A 20,629-nucleotide genomic window follows, 5' to 3' on the forward strand; every position below is an offset into this window, starting at 1 on the left:
CCCCCCCGGGCCCCGCCCCAAATGGGGGAGGGTCCCGTTTCCCCAGCCCAGGAGCGGGCGGGGGGTGCCCGGTGCCCCCCCCGGTGTCCCCCCAATCTCCGGTGGTCCCGGTGTCCCCCCCAACCTCCGGTGGTCCCGGGGGGCTCCACCCGTTCTCCCCCCCGGTTAATAAAGCACCGAGCTCTGGCCCCCCCTCACCGCCTCTGCCCGGACCAAACTCTCTCCAAATCCCCCCAAAATTTCCTCCAGATCCCCTCAATCCCCCCAAAATTTCCCCAAGCTCCGCTCTGCCACCCTCGGGTCCTCCCCCCGCCCCTCCTGCGGCCCCTCCCGCACCGGGAGCCGCTCGGGGCTGGGTGACCCTTGGCCCCCCCCGGGGCGGGCGCAGCCGGCGCGGGGACACCGAGGGGACACCGAGGGGACACCGAGGGGACAGCGGGGCGTCCCCACCGCCTCAGGTGGGCTCAGGTGGGGGTCGCGGGGGGTGCAGGTGATGCCAGCGGGGGTCGCACGGGTGGGGGGGGACAGCAGGACGCACTGGGGGCGGGCGGGGGTCGCCTCCAAGGAGTGGGGGGGACACCCGTGGGACAGCCGGGGGGGCTCCCCGGATTTTTGGCGTGGCCGAGCCCCACGTGGAAATGGGGGGGGGGGTCTCCCCGGTTCTGTGTGGGGCTGTCCCTTGTTTCCCCCCCCCCCCTCCGATGGTGGCATTGAGGGGGGGACACACGGCGGTGCCGGGTGGGGGGCTGGGGGCGTTCGGGGGGGCGCCCCCAGGGTTTTATCTCGGCCTCGGTGAAATATTAACCCCACAAAACCCGCGCCGGTTGCAAAACTTCCCCCTTCAAGGGACGAGGGTCACCCGCTGTCCCCTCTGTGACCCCCCCCCCCTCCCCAAGTGCCACCCCCCGAGTCCCGGGGGGGCACAGCAGGGTCCTGTCCCCCCCCAAATCGCGATCCCCGGGGGTGTCCCCCCATCCCCGCTGCCCCGCACGTGTCGCGAGAGGCGCCGCCTGTCGCTGTCCCCACGCCGCGGCGACACGCGGCTGCCACCGGGGGCTGCCCGCAGAGACCCCAGGATTTTGGGTGACCCCAAAACCGCCCCTCCTCCCCTCTCAGCCGCTGATCCGGCCCCATGAGCCGCCCTGGGCTCGTCCTGGCCGCGCTGGGGCTGCTGGTTTCGGGGGTCGGGGGGTCCCCGGGGCGGCTCCCGGAGGACGCGGAGCAGGAACACGGCTACTACCTGCGGCAGCTCTTCGGCCAGTACGGGGCCAACGGGACGCTGCCCTTCGAGGGGCTGGCGCGGCTGCTGGGCAGCCTGGGGCTGGGCAGGGTGCAGGTGGTCCAAATCCAGCACGAGGAGCTGGGCCACGGCCACGTCAGCCACCTGGACCTGCTGGAGGTGCAGGAGGACAAGCACCGGCACCGGCACCCGCTGTGGGAGCACGGCGGGGACCCCCCGAGCCCCCCGCTCAGGTACCGGCGGGACCCCTCCCCTAATCCCCGAGGGGCTCCCCCCCCACCGCGCTGTGCTTTGGGGGGGGGGGGTTCAGCACCCCCATCTCCCGCAGCCCCCCGCCCTCCCCGACGCCGAGCTGGCCCGAGGCGGTGCCCGCAGAGCCCCCCGCGGTTGGGGGGGTCCCCCGGCAGTTCCAGCCCACCCTCAGCCTGCTGGGGAGGGTCCTGGGCTTGGAGCACTCCAGCGCCGACCACCCGCATGATGATGTGAGTGGGGACGGGGGCGGGGGGGGTGGAGCTGTGCAGCACTCCGGGAGTTTTTGGGGACCCCCCCCCGCGAGCCCGAGCCCCCCGCCCGCAGTGCCTGAACGTGAGCCAGCTGCTGGTGAATTTTGGGCTGGACCCGGTGGCGCAGCTGACACCCGAGCAGTTCACGCTGCTCTGCCCGGCGCTGCTCTACCAGATCGACAGCCGCGTCTGCATCCAGCACAGCGATGAGGTGACGCTGCCTCCCCCGGGGGGGGCCCCCTGGCCAGGTAACCCCAACCCGGGACCCCGCGCTGACCCCCGGGCCCGGGTCCCTGGTCCTTGGGGTCCCCCGTCCCTGCAGCCGCATCCTGGGGTCCCCAAGGCGATTCCCGGGTCCTGCATCCCCATAAATCTCTGTTCCCAGTCCCTGTCCCCTGTCCCCATGATGATATGGGGGATTCCATGCCTGGGGTCCCCATCCCTTCATCCTCAAGGCCCCCCCGTTCCCCATCCCTGTGCCCTCCTATCTGAGCTGTGTCCCCGCGTCCCCCATTCCTGATCCTGGGGTCTCCATCTCTCCATCCCAGTCCCTGAATCCCTGGAGTCCCCATCCCTGCGGTTCCCATTCCCACATCCCTGGGGTCCCCGCGCCTGGAGTCCTCATTCTGCCATCTCTGGGGGTCCTATCCCGAAGATCCCCATCCCTGGGATCCCCATTCCCCCATCCCTGGGATCTCCGTTCTCCCATCTGTGGGATTCCCATCCCTGAGGCTCCCACTCCTGTGCTCCCGATTCCTGCATCCCTGGGTCTTCATTCTTGGGGTTCCCATCCCTGGGGTCCCCGTTCCCCCATCCCTGGGGTTCCCATCTCCATTCCCCCATCCCTGGGGTTCCCACCTTGGGGTATCCATCCCTGTTGTCCCTATCCCTGAGGTCCCCATTCTCCCATCCCTGGAATCCCCATTCCCCCATCCCTGGGATCCCCATTCCTCCATCCCTGGGATCCCCATTCCTCCATCCCTGGGATCTCCGTTCTCCCATCCCTGAGATCTCCGTTCTCCCACCTCTGGGATTCCCATCCCTGAATCTCCCACTCCTGTGCTCCCCCATTCCCCCATCCCTGGGGTTCCCATCCCCATTCTCCCATCCCTGGGGTCCCCATTCCCCCATCACTGGGATCCCCATTCCTCCGTCCCTGGGATCTCCGTTCTCCCATCCCTGGGATCTCCGTTCTCCCACCTCTGGGATTCCCATCCCTGAATCTCCCACTCCTGTGCTCCCCATTCCCCCATTCCTGGGGTTCCCATCCCTGGGGCTCCCATCCTTGGGGTTCCCATCCCCATTCTCCCATCCCTGGGGTCCCCATTCCCCCATCACTGGGATCCCCATTCCTCCATCCCTGGGCTCCCCATCCCCGGGGCTCCCATCCCCATTCCCCCATCCCTGGGGTCCCCCTCCCCGCCTCCCCCGTTCCCCCATCCCGGTGCCCGGTTTTTCGGGCCGCGCCGCTGACGGTGCCCGCAGCGCTGGGCTGGGCGCTGCTGGCCGTGCTGTCCGTGAGCCTCCCGTCGGCGCTGGCCGTGCTGCTGGCGCCGCTGCTGAGCCGCGCCTCCTTCCGCTCGCTGCTCGCCTTCCTGGTGGCCCTGGCCGTGGGGACACTCTGCGGGGACGCGCTGCTGCACCTCTGGCCGCACGTAGGTACCGCCCTGCACCGGGGGTGGCACCGGGACACGGCCGGGATGGCATCGGGGACACGGCGGGGGTGACACCGGGAACACGGCGGGGGTGACACCGGGGACACGGTGGGGGTGGTACTGGGGACACGGCGGGGATGGTACAGGAGACACGGCGGGGGTGGCACCGGGGACACGGCGGGGATGGCACTGGGGACACGGCGGGGGTGTACTGGGGACACGGCGGGGATGGTACTGGGGACACTGCGGGGGTGACACCGGGGACACGGCGGGGATGGCATCGGTGACACGGCGGGGATGGTACAGGAGACACGGCGGGGATGGCACTGGGGACACGGCGGGGGTGGCACCGGGGACACGGCGGGGATGGCATCGGGGACACGGCGAGGGTGGCACCGGGAACACGGCGGGGATGGTACTGGGGACACGGCGGGGATGGCACTGGGGACACGGCGGGGATGGCACTGGGGACACGGCGGGGGTGACACCGGGGACACGGCGGGGATGGCACTGGGGACACGGCGGGGATGGTACTGGAGACACGGCGGGGATGGTACTGGAGACACGGCGGGGGTGGCACCGGGAACACGGCGGGGATGGCACTGGGGACACGGCGGGGGTGGCACTGGAGACACGGCGGGGGTGGCACCGGGAACACGGCGGGGATGGCACCGGGGACACGGCGGGGGTGACACCGGGGACACGGCGGGGATGGCACTGGGGACACGGCGGGGATGGCATCGGGGACACGGCGGGGATGGCATTGGGGACACCGAGAGGATGGCACCGGGAACACCGAGAGAATGGCACGGGGGACACCGCGGGGGTGGCATCGGGGACACCGATGGATGGTATTGGGGGTGGCACAGTGGGGGTGGCACCGGGGACACCGTGATATCCTGGTCCCCTGAGCCGCCGTGTCCAGTCGCGGGGGTGGCACCGGGGACACGGCGGGGGTGGCACCGGGGACACGGCGGGGGTGACACCGGGGACACGGCGGGGATAGTACAGGAGACACGGCGGGGATGGTACTGGGGACACGGCGGGGGTGGCACCGGGGACACGGCGGGGATAGTACAGGAGACACGGCGGGGGTGGCACCGGGGACACGGCGGGGGTGGCACCGGGGACACGGCGGGGATGGCACTGGGGACACGGCGGGGGTGACACCGGGGACACGGCGGGGATAGTACAGGAGACACGGCGGGGGTGGTACTGGGGACACGGCGGGGGTGGCACCGGGGACACCGAGAGGATGGCACTGGGGACACCGAGAGAATGGCACGGGGGACACCGCTGGGGTGGCATCGGGGACACCGATGGATGGTATTGGGGGTGGCACAGTGGGGGTGGCACCGGTGACACCGTGATATCCTGGTCCCCTGAGCCGCCGTGTCCAGTCGCGGGGGTGGCACCGGGGCGACACAGCTGGGATGGCACTGGGGGACACCAGGCACACATCGCGGTGTCCCGGTCCCCTGAGCCGCCGTGTCCCCGTGTCCAGGCGCAGGGGCGGCACTCGGAGGCCCCGGGGGAGCCGGACCCCGCCGTGCTGCAGGGGCTGGCGGTGCTGGGCGGCATCTACCTGCTCTTCCTGCTGGAGCTGCTCCTGGGCAAGCTGCGGCACCGGCGGGAGGCCGCGGTGAGAGCGGCGGGCACCGGGCGGGCACCGGGCGGGCACCGGGCGGGCACCGGGGCCGGCTCTGCACACAACGGCTCCGTTATTCCCAGGGACACGCCCACGGAGAGACCCCCGGCCCGGCCACGGGGATCCTGGCACCGTCACGGGCAGGTACGAGCCCCTCGCACCCCGCTGAGCCCCCGCTCCCGGTCTCGGTCCCGGTCCCGGCACACACCGGAGCCGCCGTGCCCGTCCCGCCGCAGGGACCGAGCTGCGGCACTTGACGGCCCCGGATCCGGAGCTGGAGCTGAGACCCCCCGAGCCCTCCCAGGGACCCTCACACTCCCACGGACACTCCCACGGACACTCCCACGGCCCCGCGCTGCCCCTCGGGCCCGCGGCCGCTGGCACCGTGTGGATGGTGGTGCTGGGAGACGGCGTCCACAACCTGATGGACGGGCTGGCCATCGGTGAGCGCCGGCACCGGCACCGGGATGGGCACGGGGACAGGAACGGGCACGGGGACGGGAACGGGCACCGGGAGGGGCACGGGAACGGGCACGGGAACGGGCACGGGGATGGGGACGGGACGGAGACCAGGACGGGAATGGAAACGGGGACAGGGAAGGAGAAGTGGGCCGGGAACGGGAATGGGGGGATTGGGATGGGACGGGGACGGGACCGGGAATGAGAGCGGGAACGGAGACGGGGACGGGGGTGGGACGGGGACAGGGACGGGGACAGGGACTGAAAGGGGAAGGGGAAAGGGAAGGGGAAGGGGAACAGGGACAGGAACGGGAACAGGAACTGGGATCGGAGTGGGAAAGGAGACAGGGACGGGGACGGGAATGAGGATGGAGGGAGGGCGGGTGCACACGGACAGGGGGAAAAGGTTTCCTCAGGGACAGAAGGATGCTGGGGACTGGAGGGACAGGGACGCATCGGGGACAGAGGGACAGGGACCTCTCAGGGGGCTGGGACTGTGTTCCGCAGTGGGGCTGGGACCCTTTAAAGGGCTGGGACCCCTCAGGGGCTTCGGGCTGCTTGGGGCTCTGGGGATATCAGGGAAAGGGTTCGGGGGGACGAGGGGACAAGGGGACAGAGGAAAAGGAGATAGGGGGACAAAGGGACAAGGACTGCCCGGTGATTCTGGGACGAAGCGTACAGGGGACAGAGGGGACAAGGGGACAGGGGGACAGGGGGACAGGGGGACAAGGGGACAGGGGGACAGGGGGACAGGGGGACAGGGGGACAAGGCGACAAGGGGGCAAGGGGACAAGGCTGTTCCTGTGGGATGGGAGGCAGAAGGACAAAAGGACAAGGGGACAGGGGGATAAGGGGACAAGGGGGCAAGGGGACAAGCGCTGCCCGGTAATTCTGGGACGGAGGGCAGGGGGACAAAGGGACGAGGAGACAGGGGGACAGTGGACACGGGGAAAAGGGGACAGGAGGACAGGCGGACAGGGGGACAAGGGGACACGGGGACAAGGGCACAGAGGACAGGGGGACAGGGGGACAAGGGGGACAAGGGATGCATCAGGGACAAGAGGACAAGGACTGCCGGGTGGTTCGGGGATGGGAGGCAGGGGGACAAGGGGACACGGGGACAAGGGGACAAGGGGACAAGCGCTGCCCGGTGACCCCTGTCCCCGCAGGAGCCGCCTTCTCGCACAGCCTCTCCAGCGGGCTCAGCACCGCGCTGGCCGTGCTGTGCCACGAGCTGCCGCACGAGCTGGGTGAGTCCCTGTCCCCCCTCCCTCCCTCCCTCCGTGTCCCCCCCAGGGCTGGGGACACCCCCGAGCGCCCCCGTGTCACCCGCAGGTGACCTGGCCGTGCTGCTGCGGGCGGGGGCGGCCCCGCGCTCCGTGCTGCTGCTCAACCTCCTCTCGGCGCTGCTCTCGGGGCTGGGGGCGCTGGCGGGGGTCGCCCTGGGCCACAGCGGGACCCCGCTCGCCCCCTGGCTGCTCACGGCCACCGCCGGCGTCTTCCTCTACGTGGCGCTGGCCGATATGGTGAGGGGGGGCTGCGGTGGGGGGTTTGTGGGGTCTGGGGTTTATAGGGTCTGAGGGGTTTGTGGGGTCTGGGGGTTTGGGATTTGGGAGGTTTGTGGGGTCTGGGGGTTGTAGGGTCTGAGGGGTTTGTGGGGTCTAGGGGGATTTGGGGTCTGAGGGGGTTGTAAGGTCTGGGGGGGTTTTGGGGTTTGTGGGCTTTTATGGGGTCCTGGGGTGTTTGTGAGGTCTGGGGTTTGTGGGGTCTGGATGGGCTGTAGGGTCTGGGAGCTTTTGGGGCCTGGGGTTTGTGCGGTCTGACGGGGGTTTTGGGGACTTAGGGGGTTTTGGAGTCTGAGGTTTGTGGGGTCTGAAGGGGTTTTGGGGTCTGAGGGGTTTGTAGGGTCTGGGGGGGTTTTGGGGTCTGAGTTTTGTGGGGTTTGAAGGGTTTTGTGGGATTTATGGGTTTGGGATTTGGGAGGTTTGTGGGATCTGAGGGGTTTGTGGTGTCTGGGGGTTCGTGGAGTTTGAAGGGTTTGTGGGGTCTGAGGGGGTTTAGAAGTCTGAGGAGGTTTTGGGCTCTGAGGTGTCCGGGGGTGTCCGGGGGTGTCCCGGTGACCCCCTGAGCCCCCCGCTCTGCCGCAGCTCCCCGAGGCGCTGCGCGGCCCCGGCGGGGGCGGCTGGCGGCTGCTGGCGCTGCAGAACGCGGGGTTCCTGCTGGGCGCGGGCACCATGCTGGGCATCGCCCTGGCCGAGGGGCACCTCCGCTCCTGGCTGCAGCCCTGAGCCGTCCTCCCCCTCCCCAAAAACCCCCCCCGGGGATCCCCCCGAGCCGGGAGCCTCGGGCTCAGCCCCCGCCGAGGGGATTTGGGGGTCCCCTCGCTGCCCCCCGTCCTCTCCCGGGGTTGGATCCGAGCGTGTTCCCCCCTCCCGACCCTCCGGGTTAATAAACGGAATTGATCCAGAGGCACAATAAAAATAAAATAAAATAAAATAAAAAAAGAGCAGGATTTGGTCACAGCTACAGGGTAGAAAATAGAGCAAGTCTGAATGGTTTTGCTTTTTTTTTTTTTTTTTTTTTGTATTTTCTCACCTTTTAAAAATTCTTTCGAGTTCCTTTCCCCTTCCTTCCCTCCCTGCCCCCCGAAAATGGTGGAGGATTTTTGAAAATACAGATATGGGATGTCTGAGAAAAAAAGAAATCGGATTTTGGGGTTCTCTGGGACTTCTGCTCACAGACGAAGGCTGAGAAACCAGAAAATTCGGGGCGGGGGGGACACGAATGAACACAGATCACCCAAAATGAACAGAGCACCCAAAACCGACACAAAGCACCCAAAATCCACCAAGTTTTGACCAAGCCATGAGGGAATTTGACTCAGAAAATAAAAAAATGGGACAGGAGGAAAATCCAGATTCTCCAAAACTCCAGAGGAACTCGGGAAGAGCAGCAGGAACCCCCCAAAACCCGAAATCAGCACAGGCAGAACTTTCCATGCGAAGTTTCCTTTATTTATTTTCAAGTTGACGAAGAACAATATCGATAACGACTGGGTCGAGTAAGGCTATTTTCCTCTTTTTTTTTTTTTTTTTTTTTTTTTAATTTTTTCCTTTTTTTTTTTTTTGTTATTTTTTGTTATTTTTCCCCCTTTCTTTTTGTCCCCCTGCACACGGAGGAATCGGCTGTACCTGACAGGTGATGATGAGGTTTTTGTTATTTATTTTATTTTTTTTTTGTCTTTTTTTTTTTTTTTTTTTTAGATTTTTTTTTTTTTTGTCCTGTCGGCATCAAAGGAACATTTATGTGCATAAAATACAGAGGTGCAGCATTGACACGGAGGATATTAAAGACACAGAGTTGCTACAGATGCCTTAGAGACGCGTCCCTCCCATCCCCAACTGCCCCGCGGGGGCTCCGGCTCCGCCCCCCTCCATCCTCACAAATTCCAAATATTTTTCGGATTTTAGGGTAGCTCCGGAGCTCCCCTTGATGTTTTGGGTGAGCCTCGGCCTTTTTAAAAAAATTATTTATTTTTAAATAAATTTGTGATTTTTGTTTTGTTTTTTTTTTTTAAATCTCCTTTCACTGCCGAGCCCAGAAAAATTCCAGCCAGGAGAAGAGGATTGAACAGCTCCTTGTGTCCTTAGAGAAAAATCGAGAGAAGAAAGAAAAGGAGGAAAAGGAGGGGGGAAAAAGGAAAGAAAAAAAAAACAAAAACAAAGCCCGAACCGAGGAATCCGCGTGTCCGTGCCGGGATCAGCGGGAAGGGGTTGGGTTTTTTTTTTCCTTTGGTTTCTCACTGAAGGCAAAGGTGCGATCCCAGCCCGACATTCCCACCCGGGAGGAGCCCCGGGAGCCGCCCAGGCCCGCGGAACATCGGGAGAAAATCAAGGGGTAATAATAACTATTAAAAAAAAAAAAAAAAAAAAAAAAAAGGTTCTTTCTGGGGTCTCTGCTTTTGGTGGTTTGGGGATTTTCTTGTTCCTCCCCCGTGCTGGGAATTGGGATCTGCACGGAGCCCCCAAAACGGGAACAAAACCAAAACTGATTCCACGTTTTTGGAGATTTTTTTTGTGTGTGTTTTTAGCTTGGCTTTTTAGTGCTCCTTTCTTTTTTATATTTTTTATTTTAATTTTTTTTTTCCTGATCTGCCGGATTGCAGCCCCGGGGTGTGGCCGGGTGGGGCTGGGGGCTGCTCCTGGGGGGCTGGGGAGGGATCCTCGCTCCGTCCGGGAATGGGAAAAGGGAGAGGGAGGAGAGGAGAAGGGAGAGGGAAGGGAAGAGAGGAGGGAGAGGGAAGGGGAGTGAGGGACGGGCTGAGAGGGACGGGGAGGGAAAAAGGAGGAAAAACGGGTGGGGGATGCGGAATGGGTGAGGAAGGGATGGGAGAGAGGGGCGGGACAGGGACGGGACAGAGGGACACGGGGACAGACGGACACGGGGACAGACGGACACGCTTCCCTGAGAACCCGAAGCTCTCAGGTGCCCGCGGCCGGGGAGCGGCGGCAGCAGCGGCTCGGGATGTCCCGGGATGTCCCTGGTCTGTCCTGGGTTATCCCTGGTCTGTCCCGGGATGTCCCTGGGCTCTCCCTGGGCTGTCCCCAGTCTGTCCTGAACAGTCCTGGTCTATCCCTGGTCTGTCCTGGTTTATCCCTGGTCTGTCCCTGGTCTGTCCTGGGTTATCCCTGGTCTGTCCCGGGATGTCCCTGGGCTATCCAAGGGATGTCCCCAGGATGTCCCTGGACAGTCGTGGTCTATCCCTGGGCTCTCCTCGGTCTGTCCCCGGGATGTCCCCGGTCTGTCCTGGGTTATCCCTGGGCAATCCCCGCTCTGTTCCAGTCTGTCCCTGGTCTATCCCGGGCTGTCCCCGGGCTGTCCCCGGGCTACCTCCCGTCTGTCCCACTCTGTCCCCATTCTGCTCCCGGTCTCTCCCCTCTATCCCGCTCTGTCCCTTGTCTGTCCTGCTCTGTCCCCAGTCTGCCCCTGGTCTCTCCCGGCCTGTCCCGGGTCTGTCCCGGGTCTGTCCCCGGTCCCTCCCTCCCGTCCCGGCCCCGGTACCGCCGGTACATTCAGTGTTTGTCGCAGGGTCTATGGCTCAGGGGGCGGCGCCCCTCGCTCGGGCAATGGCAGTGCAAAAACACCCGGTGACTTTGAAATGCAAATTATTTTTTTTTTGTGCTGTTGGGTTCTTTTTTTTTTTTTCTTTTTTTTTTTTTTTCATTCTTTCTTTTTTAGTTTTTTTTTAAACATTTTTCTTTTTTTTTTCCTCTCTCTCAAAACCACAACTTCCCTTTGTCCATTCATTCCCTAGAAACGAACTTTTTTTTTTGTTTGTTTTTCTTTTTTTTCTTCTTCTTTCTCTCTTTTAAATTCCAACTGAAAAAATAAATCCAAAGACACTCTCACCTCCCTCTCACTGCTCTCTATCCCGTGGGATGCTAAAGGGAATCCAGACTCATGCTTTTTTAACAAAAGTGCTTATTACTTGAAGCAAGTGCTTTGGACCAAGGGGTCGGAGAGAAACTTCCTTTTTTTTTTTTTTGTTTTGTTTTTTTTTTTTTTTTTGTTTCCAGAGGGTTGGGAAAAGGATCTGAGTGTTCCAAACCAATTAAGGTGAGAGGAGGGAGGGGAAAAAAATTTTTGCTGAATGGTCCAACTTTGGCATAAAGGGATGGCAAATTTGGGGAGGGCAGCGGGCAGGGCAGCGGAAGTTTCCCTCCATCCCTCTTTTTTTTTTTTTTTTGTTTTTTTTTTTTTTTGTTTTTGTACAATGCACCGGGGAAAACCATCACAAAAAAAAAAAAATCATCATCATCATCATCATCTCGTTTAGCAAAATAATGCAATTATTACCAAACACTTTGATTATTACTGAAATTGTCAAGCTGTGCTGTCGACGATAACGATTCAGCGTTAAAGGAGAACAAGACTGGGACACCCCCAAAAAAAAGGCCACAACGTCCCCCCCTTTTCCCCACCCCCACCCCTCCCCTCCCCCCCCATGGCTGCACTGCTGGAGCCTCCTTTCCCTTCATTAGCATCATTATTCATCAGAGTTATTATTGTTAATTATTATTTTTTAGGAGGGGAAAGCAGGGAGCCCTTTTGGAGATCGCGGTGATTGTCTCAGAGCGGAGGTGACACCAAAGGGAGCAAAAAAATCCCAAAAATATCCCAAAAAAAAAACCTCAAATAAGAGGGGAAAGCAGCTGGGGAAAAAAGTGAAATGGCCACAGGGCCACCAGCAAAGGAAGGGAAGGGACAGAATTCTCATTTTCCATGGAAATGGGAGAATTCCCATCCTGGAAATTTGGGAATTCTGCAAAATCACCCCAAATCCTGCAAGGGCTCAGGGATTTGGGAGGGAATTCCTGCTGGGAAAAAGGGGAAGCAGCAAAATGTAAACAAGTTCTCTCTCTTTTTTGTGTTTTTTTTTTTTGTGGTTTTTTTCCAGTTCTTCTCTGTAGGATAATGAAAAGGAGCTTCCCAAAAAATGGAAAAAGAGGTTCCAAAAAAACAAAAAAAAAAAACAAAAAAAAAAAAAGGAAAAGGAGGTTTAAAAAAAAATAAGGAAAAGAAGGTAAAAAAAAAAAATGAAAAGGAGGTTTCAATAAAAAAAAAAAAGGAAAAGTAGCTTCCAAAAGAAGGGAAAGGATTTTCCAAAAGGAGGAAAATAATTTTCCAAAAGGAGAATAATTTCCCAAAAGAAGGAAAAGAATCTTCCAAAAATAAAAAAAGAAAAAGAACTTCCAACAAAAAGTAAAAGGATTTCCCAAAAAAAGGAGCTTTTTTGGGGTTTTTTTTTTGTGTTTTTTGATTCAAGTTTTGTTTGAGTTCTGTTCTGTTCTGAGCTGAGGTATCTGGTGTAAAAAAAAAAAAAGGGGCAGCATTTCCTTTTGGGATGGGGGTAGAGCAGGGAGGGGATTTATCCCAAAAAATAAATGGATTTATCCAAAAAAAAAAAAAAAAAAGGGAAAATCCCTGGGATCCCTGCCCCTGTCAAGTGCCTGCTGCTGGATCTCAGCCAGGATTTTGGGTTTTGTTGAGTGCTCAAGGAAGGAAACGCTGAGAAAAAAAAATAAATGTGCTTTTCACCCAAAGACCAAGACAAAAACTTCATATTTGGTTTGAAAAGTTTGGCTTTGGTTTAAAAAAAAAATTTAAAAAAAGAAAAGAAAGGAACAACACAAGGGGATCCTCCCAAGGGGAGCCTTCGACTTGAAATGAGTGAAAAAGAAAATAAAATCCAACAAAAATCAGAATTTTGGTTAAAGAAATGCCCTTTTCTCTCTCTGACACTCTGGGGTCTTGGTGTTATAGGAGGGGGAGGAGCTTGGAAATTCTTGGAATTCCCAAAATTCCTGAAATTCTTCTGCCCTTGCAGCCCCTTCCTCTCTCATCCCAGTCTTTGGCTTTGAACAGACTCGTGGGAGGGAGGGAAAAAAAATTGTTTTTTGATGCTGTTACAGTAATTCAGAAGGAAAAACAAAAAAAAAACAAAATAAAAACAACAGTGCAACATTTTCAGATGCTTCGAACCTGCAGCATAAACAGGATTTCCAAAAATTAGAAATAAAAATAAAAATGAGATTTCCAAACCAAAAAACAACGATCCCACTCACATCCACAAAATCTGCATCCCAAAAAATCAACACAGGCTTGTGAATAAGGACTTACAAGTGCATTTGTTTCCTTAGTAAAGGCTAAAATGTTGATTTTCTTTTTTTTTTTTTTTTAATGGTTTTTGTTATTTTTTAAAGGTAAAAGCTTGTTTCTCTATAAATATTAAAAAAAAAAAAAAAAAGAGAAACAATCAACCAACACTGACTCTTTCATAGAAATGGCCACACAAACCAGGGGGGAAAAAAAAGCAGATTTTAGGATCTGACAAATGGCCAAAAGGAGGGGAAGGGGAAAAATAAAACCTAAAAAAATCAGAACCCAACAGAATCCCTAAAGTGCCTGGTGTGGGAGGAGGCTCCAGCAGTGCACCCGCTTGTATTTTCCCAAAAATGAGCTGCCAAAGGATTGTTGAGTGTGCCAGGTACAGTAGATTTCGGTTTTTCAAGTGTTTTTTTTTTTTTGGGGTGAGTGTGAGGAGAGGAGAGGAGCGATTCCCACCCTGGCTGGATTCCCCAAATTCCCAAATCCCCACCCCTGCCAAGAGTTCGGGTTTCTCCTCGTCCCAGCTGGGCACAGTGGGTGGGAATGGGGAGGAAATTAATGGGATTTCTGGGGAGGAGATGTTGGGAATGAGACAAAAATTTTGGGAAGGAAAAGCCAGGAAGAAAACAAAAATATTGGGAAGGGAAAAAAAACATTGGGAAGGAAATGAAAACATTGGGAAGGAAATTTTGGGAATGAAACAGAAACATTGGGAAGGAAACACTGGGATTGAAACAAAAACATTGGGAAGGAAACATTGGGAAGGAAATTTTGGGAATGAAACAGAAACACTGGGAATAAAATAAAAATGTTGGGAATGAAACAAAAATATTGGGAAGGAAACCTTGGGAATAAAACAAAAATGTTGGGAAGGAAGCAAACATGTTGGGAAGGAAACAAAACCATTGGGAAGGAAATTCTGGGAACGAAACAGAAACATTGGGAATGAAACAGAAAATATTGGGAAGGAAATGCTGGGAAGGAAAATGTGGGGAATGAAACAAAACCATTGGGAAGGAAATGGCTCCAACCAGCCCCAAAGGCAAAACTCCAGCAGCACCTGGGGCCTCGTGCCAGCCCAAACCCAGGGCAGGGGACGGGGTGGGCACAGGGACAGCAGGGATGGGATGGACACAGGAGGGATGGGATGGACACGGGGACAGCAGGGATGGGATGGACACTGGAGGGATGGGATGGACACAGCAGGGATGGGATGGACACTGGAGGGATGGGATGGACATGGGGACAGCAGGGATGGGATGGGCACAGGAGGGATGGGATGGGCATGGGGACAGCAGGGATGGGATGGGCACAGGAGGGATGGGATGGACATGGGGACAGCAGGGATGGGATGGGCACAGGAGGGATGGGATGGACATGGGGACAGCAGGGAAGGGATGGACACTGGAGGGATGGGATGGACATGGGGACAGCAGGGATGGGATGGGCACAGGAGGGATGGGATGGACATGGGGACAGCAGGGATGGGATGGACACTGGAGGGATGGGATGGACATGGGGACAGTGGGATGGGATGGACACAGCAGGGATGGGATGGGCACAGGAGGGATGGGATGGACATGAGGACAGCAGGGATGGGATGGGCACAGCAGGGAATGGGACAGACATGGCAGGAACAGGACAGACATGGCAGGGATGGGACTGGCACGGGCACAGTGGGATGGGCACAGCAGGGAACAGGCAGGGAACAGGATGGGAATGGGACTGGCAGAGCAGGGAGCAGGATGGACACAGCAGGGATGGGATGGACACGGCAGGGAATGGGATGGACACGGCAGGGAATGGGATGGACACGGCAGGGAATGGGATGGACACGGCAGGAATGGGATGGACACGGCAGGAATGGGATGGACACGGGCACAGTGGGACTGGCATGGCAGGAACAGGACAGGAATGGGACAGGGAATGGGACTGGCAGAGTAAGGAACACGACAGACACAGCAGGAGGGAATGGAGAGGGAACGGGATGGACACAGGAGGGATGGGATGGACACGGCAGGGAATGGGATGGACACGGCAGGGACGGGATGGAACAGGCACAGTGGGATGGGCACAAGAGGGAATGGGACGGGAACAGGACAGACACAGCAGGAATAGGACTGGCACAGAGGGAATGGACAGGGAACGGGATGGACACGGCAGGGACAGGATGGACACGGCAGGGACGGGATGGACACGGCAGGGACGGGATGGACACAGAAGGGGATGGGATGGACACGGCAGGAACGGGATGGACACGGCAGGAACGGGATGGACACGGCAGGGAATGGGATGGACACGGCAGGGACAGGATGGAACGGGCACAGTGGGACGGGCACAACCCCAGGCTGGCATCACCGAACTCTTGGCTCCCCCCCCCAACCCCGCAGAGCCCCGCGCTGGGCCGGGCCCGGCCTTGTTCTCCTTTAAAGTGCCCTATATTTATAGAATTTCTAAATAAATAGAGAAAGCTCTGGGGTCACCGTGGCCTCAGTCGGAGTAGCAGCCGTCCAGGCCGATGGCGCCGTGGCGCTCGGCCGAGTAGGGGCAGGAGGAGCCGTTGGGCAGCGCCCCGCAGGCCTTGGCCGCGATGCCGCAGTTCTTGAGGAGGTTGAAGCTGAAGGAGCCCAGGGCGTCCTTGGGCGGGAAAGGCTTCATGGTGGAGAGGATCAGTGCCAGGCAGTCGGCAACGTCCTTGTTGGGGGCGCAGGCCAGAGCCGGGGTGTGGCCTGGGGGGACACGGGGGTCAGGGTGGAACAGGATGGGGGGTGTGGGATTGGGGTGGGGAACTGGGGTGTGGGACTGGGGAATTGGGGTGTGGGATTGGGGGAATTGGGGAATTGGGTTGTGTGACTGGTGTGTGGCCTGGGGGGACACAGGGGTCAGGGTTGGGGGGACAGCGTGGGGAGTGTGGGAATTGGGGTGTGGGTTAATGGAATGGGTGTGGGATCTGGGTGTGGGATTGGGGTGTGGCCTGGGGGGACACGGGGGTCAGGGTTGGGGGGACAGCGTGGGGGGTGTGGGAATTGGGGTGTGGGGTAATGGAATGGGTGTGGGACTGTGGTGTGGGATTGGGAAACTGGGGTGTGGGATTGGGGTGTGGCCTGGAGAGACACAGGGGTCAGGGTTGGGGGGAGAGCATGGGGGGTGTGGGGTTATGGGGAATTGGGGTTTGGGGTGTGGGATTGGGGTGTGGCCTGGGGGGACACAGGGGTCAGGGTTGGGGGGACAGCGTGGGGAGTATGGGGTTACGGGGAATTGGGGTGTGGAGTAATGGGATGGGTGTGGGATTGGAGTGTGGAAATTGGGGAATTGGGGTGTGGGATGGGGGGATTGGGGTGTGGGATTGAGGTCGTGAAGGGCCTGATTTGGATGGTTGTGGTTTGGGAGGGGATTATTTGGGAAGGAATGATTTGGGAAGTGTTTCTGGGACAGGGATGATTTGGGATGACTTGGGAAGTGCTTTTGGGACAAGATGATTTGGGAAGTGTTTCTGGGATAGGGATGATTTGGGACAGGATGATTTGGGATGATTTGGGAAGTGTTTCTGGGACAGGGATGATTTGGGACAGGATGACTTGGAATGATTTGGGAAGTGTCTCTAGGACAGCATGATTCAGGAGGGGATCATTTGGCAACAGAACCTTTGGCCAGGGACGCTGCTTTGGGTGGCTGTGCCTGAGCATTCCCCGGGCTCTGGGCCCTTCCCAGGAACACAGAAAGCCCCCAGAGGAACCCCCAAACCCCCCAGGACCCCCGGGGCACACCCACCTTCTTCATCCACAGCCAGCACGGTGGCCCCTCGGCTGAGCAGCGCCTGCACCACGGAGGCCAGGCCGTTCCGCGCCGCGATGTGCAGCGGCCTGGGGAGGGCAGAGAGGGCTCAGGGGCTGGGAGATGTGGCCAGAAATGTGGATTCTGTCCCCGTCTGCTGGGGTAGTGATTCCTTATCTCCATGGCACATATTAGCTGCTAATGGGCCACCTTTAAACCAGCTGGGGCAATCATCTTTATCTTTTTCACAGCCCATCCTCCCTCCAGGAGATATCTCCTGTTAATGGGCCAGGTGTTAAACCAGCTGGGGCAGTGACCCTGATCTCCTGGCACACATTATCTGCTAATGGGCCATCTTTAAACCAGCTGGGCAATCATCTTTATCTTCCCACAGCCCGTCCTCCCTCCAGGAGATATCTCCTGTTCATGGCCAGTGAGTCCCAGGGCATGACTGATAAAATTCCATCATCCCACTGGGAGATGCTCCAGCCAGGGGAGGAGCCAAGCCTTTCCTACCCAGATAAAAACTGAGATTTGGGACAGCAAGTTATCCATCTTCCCACTGGATTCCAGAGGAAAGCCAGACCTTTCCACATCATCCCTGGAGCTTCAGAGGAAACTGCAACCCTGCTCCAGCTGAACCACATCTGCCACTGCAGGAGGATGCAGCCACCATTGAATGGGACTGTGCCAACACCCTGACTGACTGACGGGTGTCAGCTTGGATTCTGACTCTGGCAGGGTTTGGGATTGTTCTGTGTAATACTGCATTTCTATTTTAATTTTCCTAGTAAAGAACTGTTATTCCTAATTCCCCTATCTTTGCCTGAGAGCCCCTTAATTTCAAAGTTATAATAATAATTTGGAGGGAGGGGGTTTACATTCTCCATTTCAAAGAGAAGCTCCTGCCTTTATTGGCAGACACCTGTCCTCCATAGCAGGACAGTCACAACCCCAAAACTCCACCCCAAACCCCACACAACACCCCTCCAAGGGCAGGCTGGAGGCTGCTCCAGGCTCAGCTGCTCCTGAGCTCACCCATTCCCACATTTCCCAGATTTTCCCCGAATCCCAGCCAGCTGTGCAAATACTCACATCTGCAGAGCACTGTTACTTGCATTGATAAGGCCAAGGTCTTGGGTTTCCCCCAGGATCAACAAGGCACACTTTTCATGGCCCTGGCAGGAGAGGGGAGCAGGGTGAGGAGGGCAGGACGTGGCTGTGGAACCATTCCCTAAACCTGCTCTCCTCCCCCAGCTTTTGGCTTTTTTTTCCTTCCCCTTTGTCTTCCTTGGTGTGGAAAAACTGAGCACAAGCCTCTAGTTCTCACCATGGCATGGTTTGGGTTGGGAGTGAACAGAAAAATCATTTGGGTTGGAAAATACCAGAAAAATCATTTTGGTTGGGAGTAACCATAAAAATCATTTGGTTTGGAAGTGACCATAAAAATCATTTGGGTTGGAGCCTGCCCTTCGTCCAGTTTGCCCCAAAAACTCATCCCAGTTATCCCTGGACACCTCCCAGTATCCCAGACTGCCTCAAAAACTCATCCCAGCCCATCCTGGGACACCTCCAGCTCCCTGGAATTTTGGGAGTTTTGTCTAATTAACTAAGCCTCATATCAGTATTAAAAAAATAATTAAAAATAAACATATATGTGTTAATTGTAATAATAATACTAATAATACTAATACTACTACTACTACTACTAATAATAATAATAATTTCTGCACTGTCTACTTCAATACCCAATAAAAATTAAAACTACCACCACAGTATTTATGACTCTGTGCCACCTGAGCTGCCCAAAACCACCCAGGGGGACACGAGGGTGACACAGAGGTGACACAGAGGCAGTGCCAGCCTTGTCCCACCTTGCTGCAGGCCAGGTGAAGAGCTGTGTTCTTGTTGACATCCAGCACAGTTATATTTGCTTTAGCTTGGAACAGCAGGAACTCTGCAAGAAGGAGAGAAAGTGATGAGGAGGAGCCTCAGAATGTCCCCAAATGTCCCAAGGAGAGGGGACAGATCTGTCCCTGCAGGCTCCAGGCTCGGGGAGGAGCCTCAAAATGTCCCCACAAGTGGCTGCCACCAGAGCTACCCAAAACTGCCCAAGGTGACCCATGGTGACACAGAGAGGTGATCCAGGGGTGTCCCAGAGGTGACACAGAGGGGATACAGAGATGACACAGGGGTGACACAGACGTGACCCAGAGCTGTCCCAGGGGTATCCCAGGGTGACACAAAGAGGAGGTGACCCAGGGGTGACATAGAGGTGACATGAGGGTGACACAGAGGTGACCCAGAGGTGACACGAGGGTCCCCACCCACCCACTGCCGCCGTGTGCCCGTTCTCCAACGCCACCATCAGGGGTGACACAGGTGACACAGGGGTGACCCAGAAGTGACACAGGGGTGACCCAGAGGTGACACAGAGGACAGAGGTGACCCAGAGGTGACACAGAGGTGATCCAAGGGTGACACGAGGGTCCCCACCCACCCACTGCCGCCGTGTGCCCGTTCTCTGATGCCACCATCAGGGGTGACACAGGTGACACCGGAGTGACCCAGAAGTGACACAGGGGTGACCCAAAGGTGACCCAGGGGTGACACGAGGGTCCCCACCCACCCACTGCCGCCGTGTGCCCGTTCTCTGACACCACCATCAGGGGTGACACAGAGGTGACACAGGGGTGACACAGAGGACAGAGGTGACCCAGAGGTGACTCAGGGGTGACACAGAGGTGACACAGAGGTGACACAGAGGACAGAGGTGACCCAGAGGTGACTCAGGGGTGACCCAGAGGTGACACAGGGGTGACCCAGAGGACAGAGGTGACCCAGAGGTGACCCAGGGGTGACACGAGGGTCCCCACCCACCCACTGCCGCCGTGTGCCCGTTCTCTGACGCCACCATCAGGGGTGACACAGAGGTGACACAGGGGTGACACAGAGGACAGAGGTGACCCAGAGGTGACTCAGAGGTGACACGAGGGTCCCCACCCACCCACTGCCGCCGTGTGCCCGTTCTCTGATGCCACCATCAGGGGTGACACAGAGATGACACAGAGGACAGAGGTGACCCAGAGGTGACTCAGGGGTGACACGAGGGTCCCCACCCACCCACTGCCGCCGTGTGCCCGTTCTCTGATGCCACCATCAGGGGTGACACAGAGGTGACAAAGGGGTGACACAGAGGACAGAGGTGACCCAGAGGTGACAGAGGTGACACGAGGGTCCCCACCCACCCACTGCCGCCGTGTGCCCGTTCTCCGACGCCACCATCAGGGGTGACACAGGAGTGACACAGAGGACAGAGGTGACCCAGAGGTGACTCAGAGGTGACACGAGGGTCCCCACCCACCCACTGCCGCCGTGTGCCCGTTCTCCGACGCCACCATCAGGGGGGTCCTGCCCAGCTTGTCCGCTGTGTCCACCTCGGCCTGGTGGCGCAGGAGCAGCTGTAAACCATGGACGTTGTCTGCGAAGGCAGCAGCGTGAAGGGGGGTCCTGGGGAGCCAAGATCCTGTCAGAGGCAGCAGCAGGAGGGGACAGAGCCCGGGGAGGGGACAGGGAGGGGACACTCACCTTCCTTTGGCATCTCTGCTATTAACAATCTTGGCACCTAATGCTTCCACCAGCATTTCAGCAGTGCCGTCCTGGTTGTTAATTCTGGGGGGAA

General features: G+C 58.0%; 3 protein-coding genes across 5 annotated transcripts in view; 2 read left to right on the forward strand and 1 right to left on the reverse strand.

Moving 5' to 3' along the window:
* Positions 1-370: 370 nt before the first annotated feature.
* Positions 371-8,009, forward strand: SLC39A5 (solute carrier family 39 member 5). Of its 3 annotated transcripts, none has more exons than XM_056514969.1 (11): positions 371-458; positions 1,117-1,473; positions 1,569-1,722; positions 1,817-1,991; positions 3,229-3,398; positions 4,903-5,040; positions 5,130-5,190; positions 5,283-5,489; positions 6,675-6,755; positions 6,841-7,031; positions 7,653-8,009. In XM_056514969.1, the coding sequence occupies exons 2-11, from the start codon at positions 1,133-1,135 to the stop codon at positions 7,791-7,793; spliced, it is 1,659 nt and encodes a 552-aa protein (XP_056370944.1). In that variant the 5' UTR covers positions 371-458; positions 1,117-1,132; the 3' UTR covers positions 7,794-8,009. The 3 variants fall into 3 exon arrangements, with proteins under 3 accessions (XP_056370944.1, XP_056370945.1, XP_056370946.1); XM_056514970.1 differs by having other exon boundaries at positions 393-468; XM_056514971.1 differs by lacking the exon at positions 371-458 and having other exon boundaries at positions 749-1,473.
* Positions 8,010-9,424: 1,415 nt separating this feature from the next.
* Positions 9,425-20,629, reverse strand: part of ANKRD52 (ankyrin repeat domain 52) — a 36,265-nt gene continuing 25,060 nt past the window's right edge. Inside the window, exons 23-28 of the mRNA XM_056514952.1 lie at positions 20,536-20,619; positions 20,312-20,457; positions 18,822-18,904; positions 18,043-18,125; positions 16,945-17,036; positions 9,425-15,902 (exon numbers count right to left, since the gene is read on the reverse strand). Coding sequence (XP_056370927.1) covers positions 15,664-15,902; positions 16,945-17,036; positions 18,043-18,125; positions 18,822-18,904; positions 20,312-20,457; positions 20,536-20,619 — 727 coding nt within the window. The 3' untranslated portion in view covers positions 9,425-15,663. The remainder of the gene's footprint in view (positions 15,903-16,944; positions 17,037-18,042; positions 18,126-18,821; positions 18,905-20,311; positions 20,458-20,535; positions 20,620-20,629) is intronic.
* On the forward strand, positions 14,321-15,638 carry LOC130265719 (uncharacterized). Its single transcript, XM_056515005.1, has 2 exons — positions 14,321-15,235; positions 15,438-15,638. Exons 1-2 carry the CDS (start codon positions 14,321-14,323, stop codon positions 15,636-15,638), a joined length of 1,116 nt encoding a protein of 371 aa, XP_056370980.1.

This window comes from Oenanthe melanoleuca, linkage group LGE22 (genome assembly GCF_029582105.1).
Source record: "Oenanthe melanoleuca isolate GR-GAL-2019-014 linkage group LGE22, OMel1.0, whole genome shotgun sequence".
NCBI lineage: Eukaryota > Metazoa > Chordata > Aves > Passeriformes > Muscicapidae > Oenanthe > Oenanthe melanoleuca.

Bases quoted from the DNA above. Each gene is read 5' to 3' on its own strand.
- SLC39A5 (XM_056514969.1), top strand. From the start codon at position 1,133: ATGAGCCGCCCTGGGCTCGTCCTGGCCGCGCTGGGGCTGCTGGTTTCG. The intron at 1,474-1,568 runs GTACCGGCGGGA...CATCTCCCGCAG, and splicing joins CCCCCGAGCCCCCCGCTCAG to CCCCCCGCCCTCCCCGACGC. The intron at 5,041-5,129 runs GTGAGAGCGGCG...CGTTATTCCCAG, and splicing joins GGCACCGGCGGGAGGCCGCG to GGACACGCCCACGGAGAGAC.
- LOC130265719 (XM_056515005.1), top strand. From the start codon at position 14,321: ATGGACACGGGGACAGCAGGGATGGGATGGACACTGGAGGGATGGGAT. The intron at 15,236-15,437 runs GTGGGATGGGCA...TGGACACGGCAG, and splicing joins GACGGGATGGAACAGGCACA to GAACGGGATGGACACGGCAG.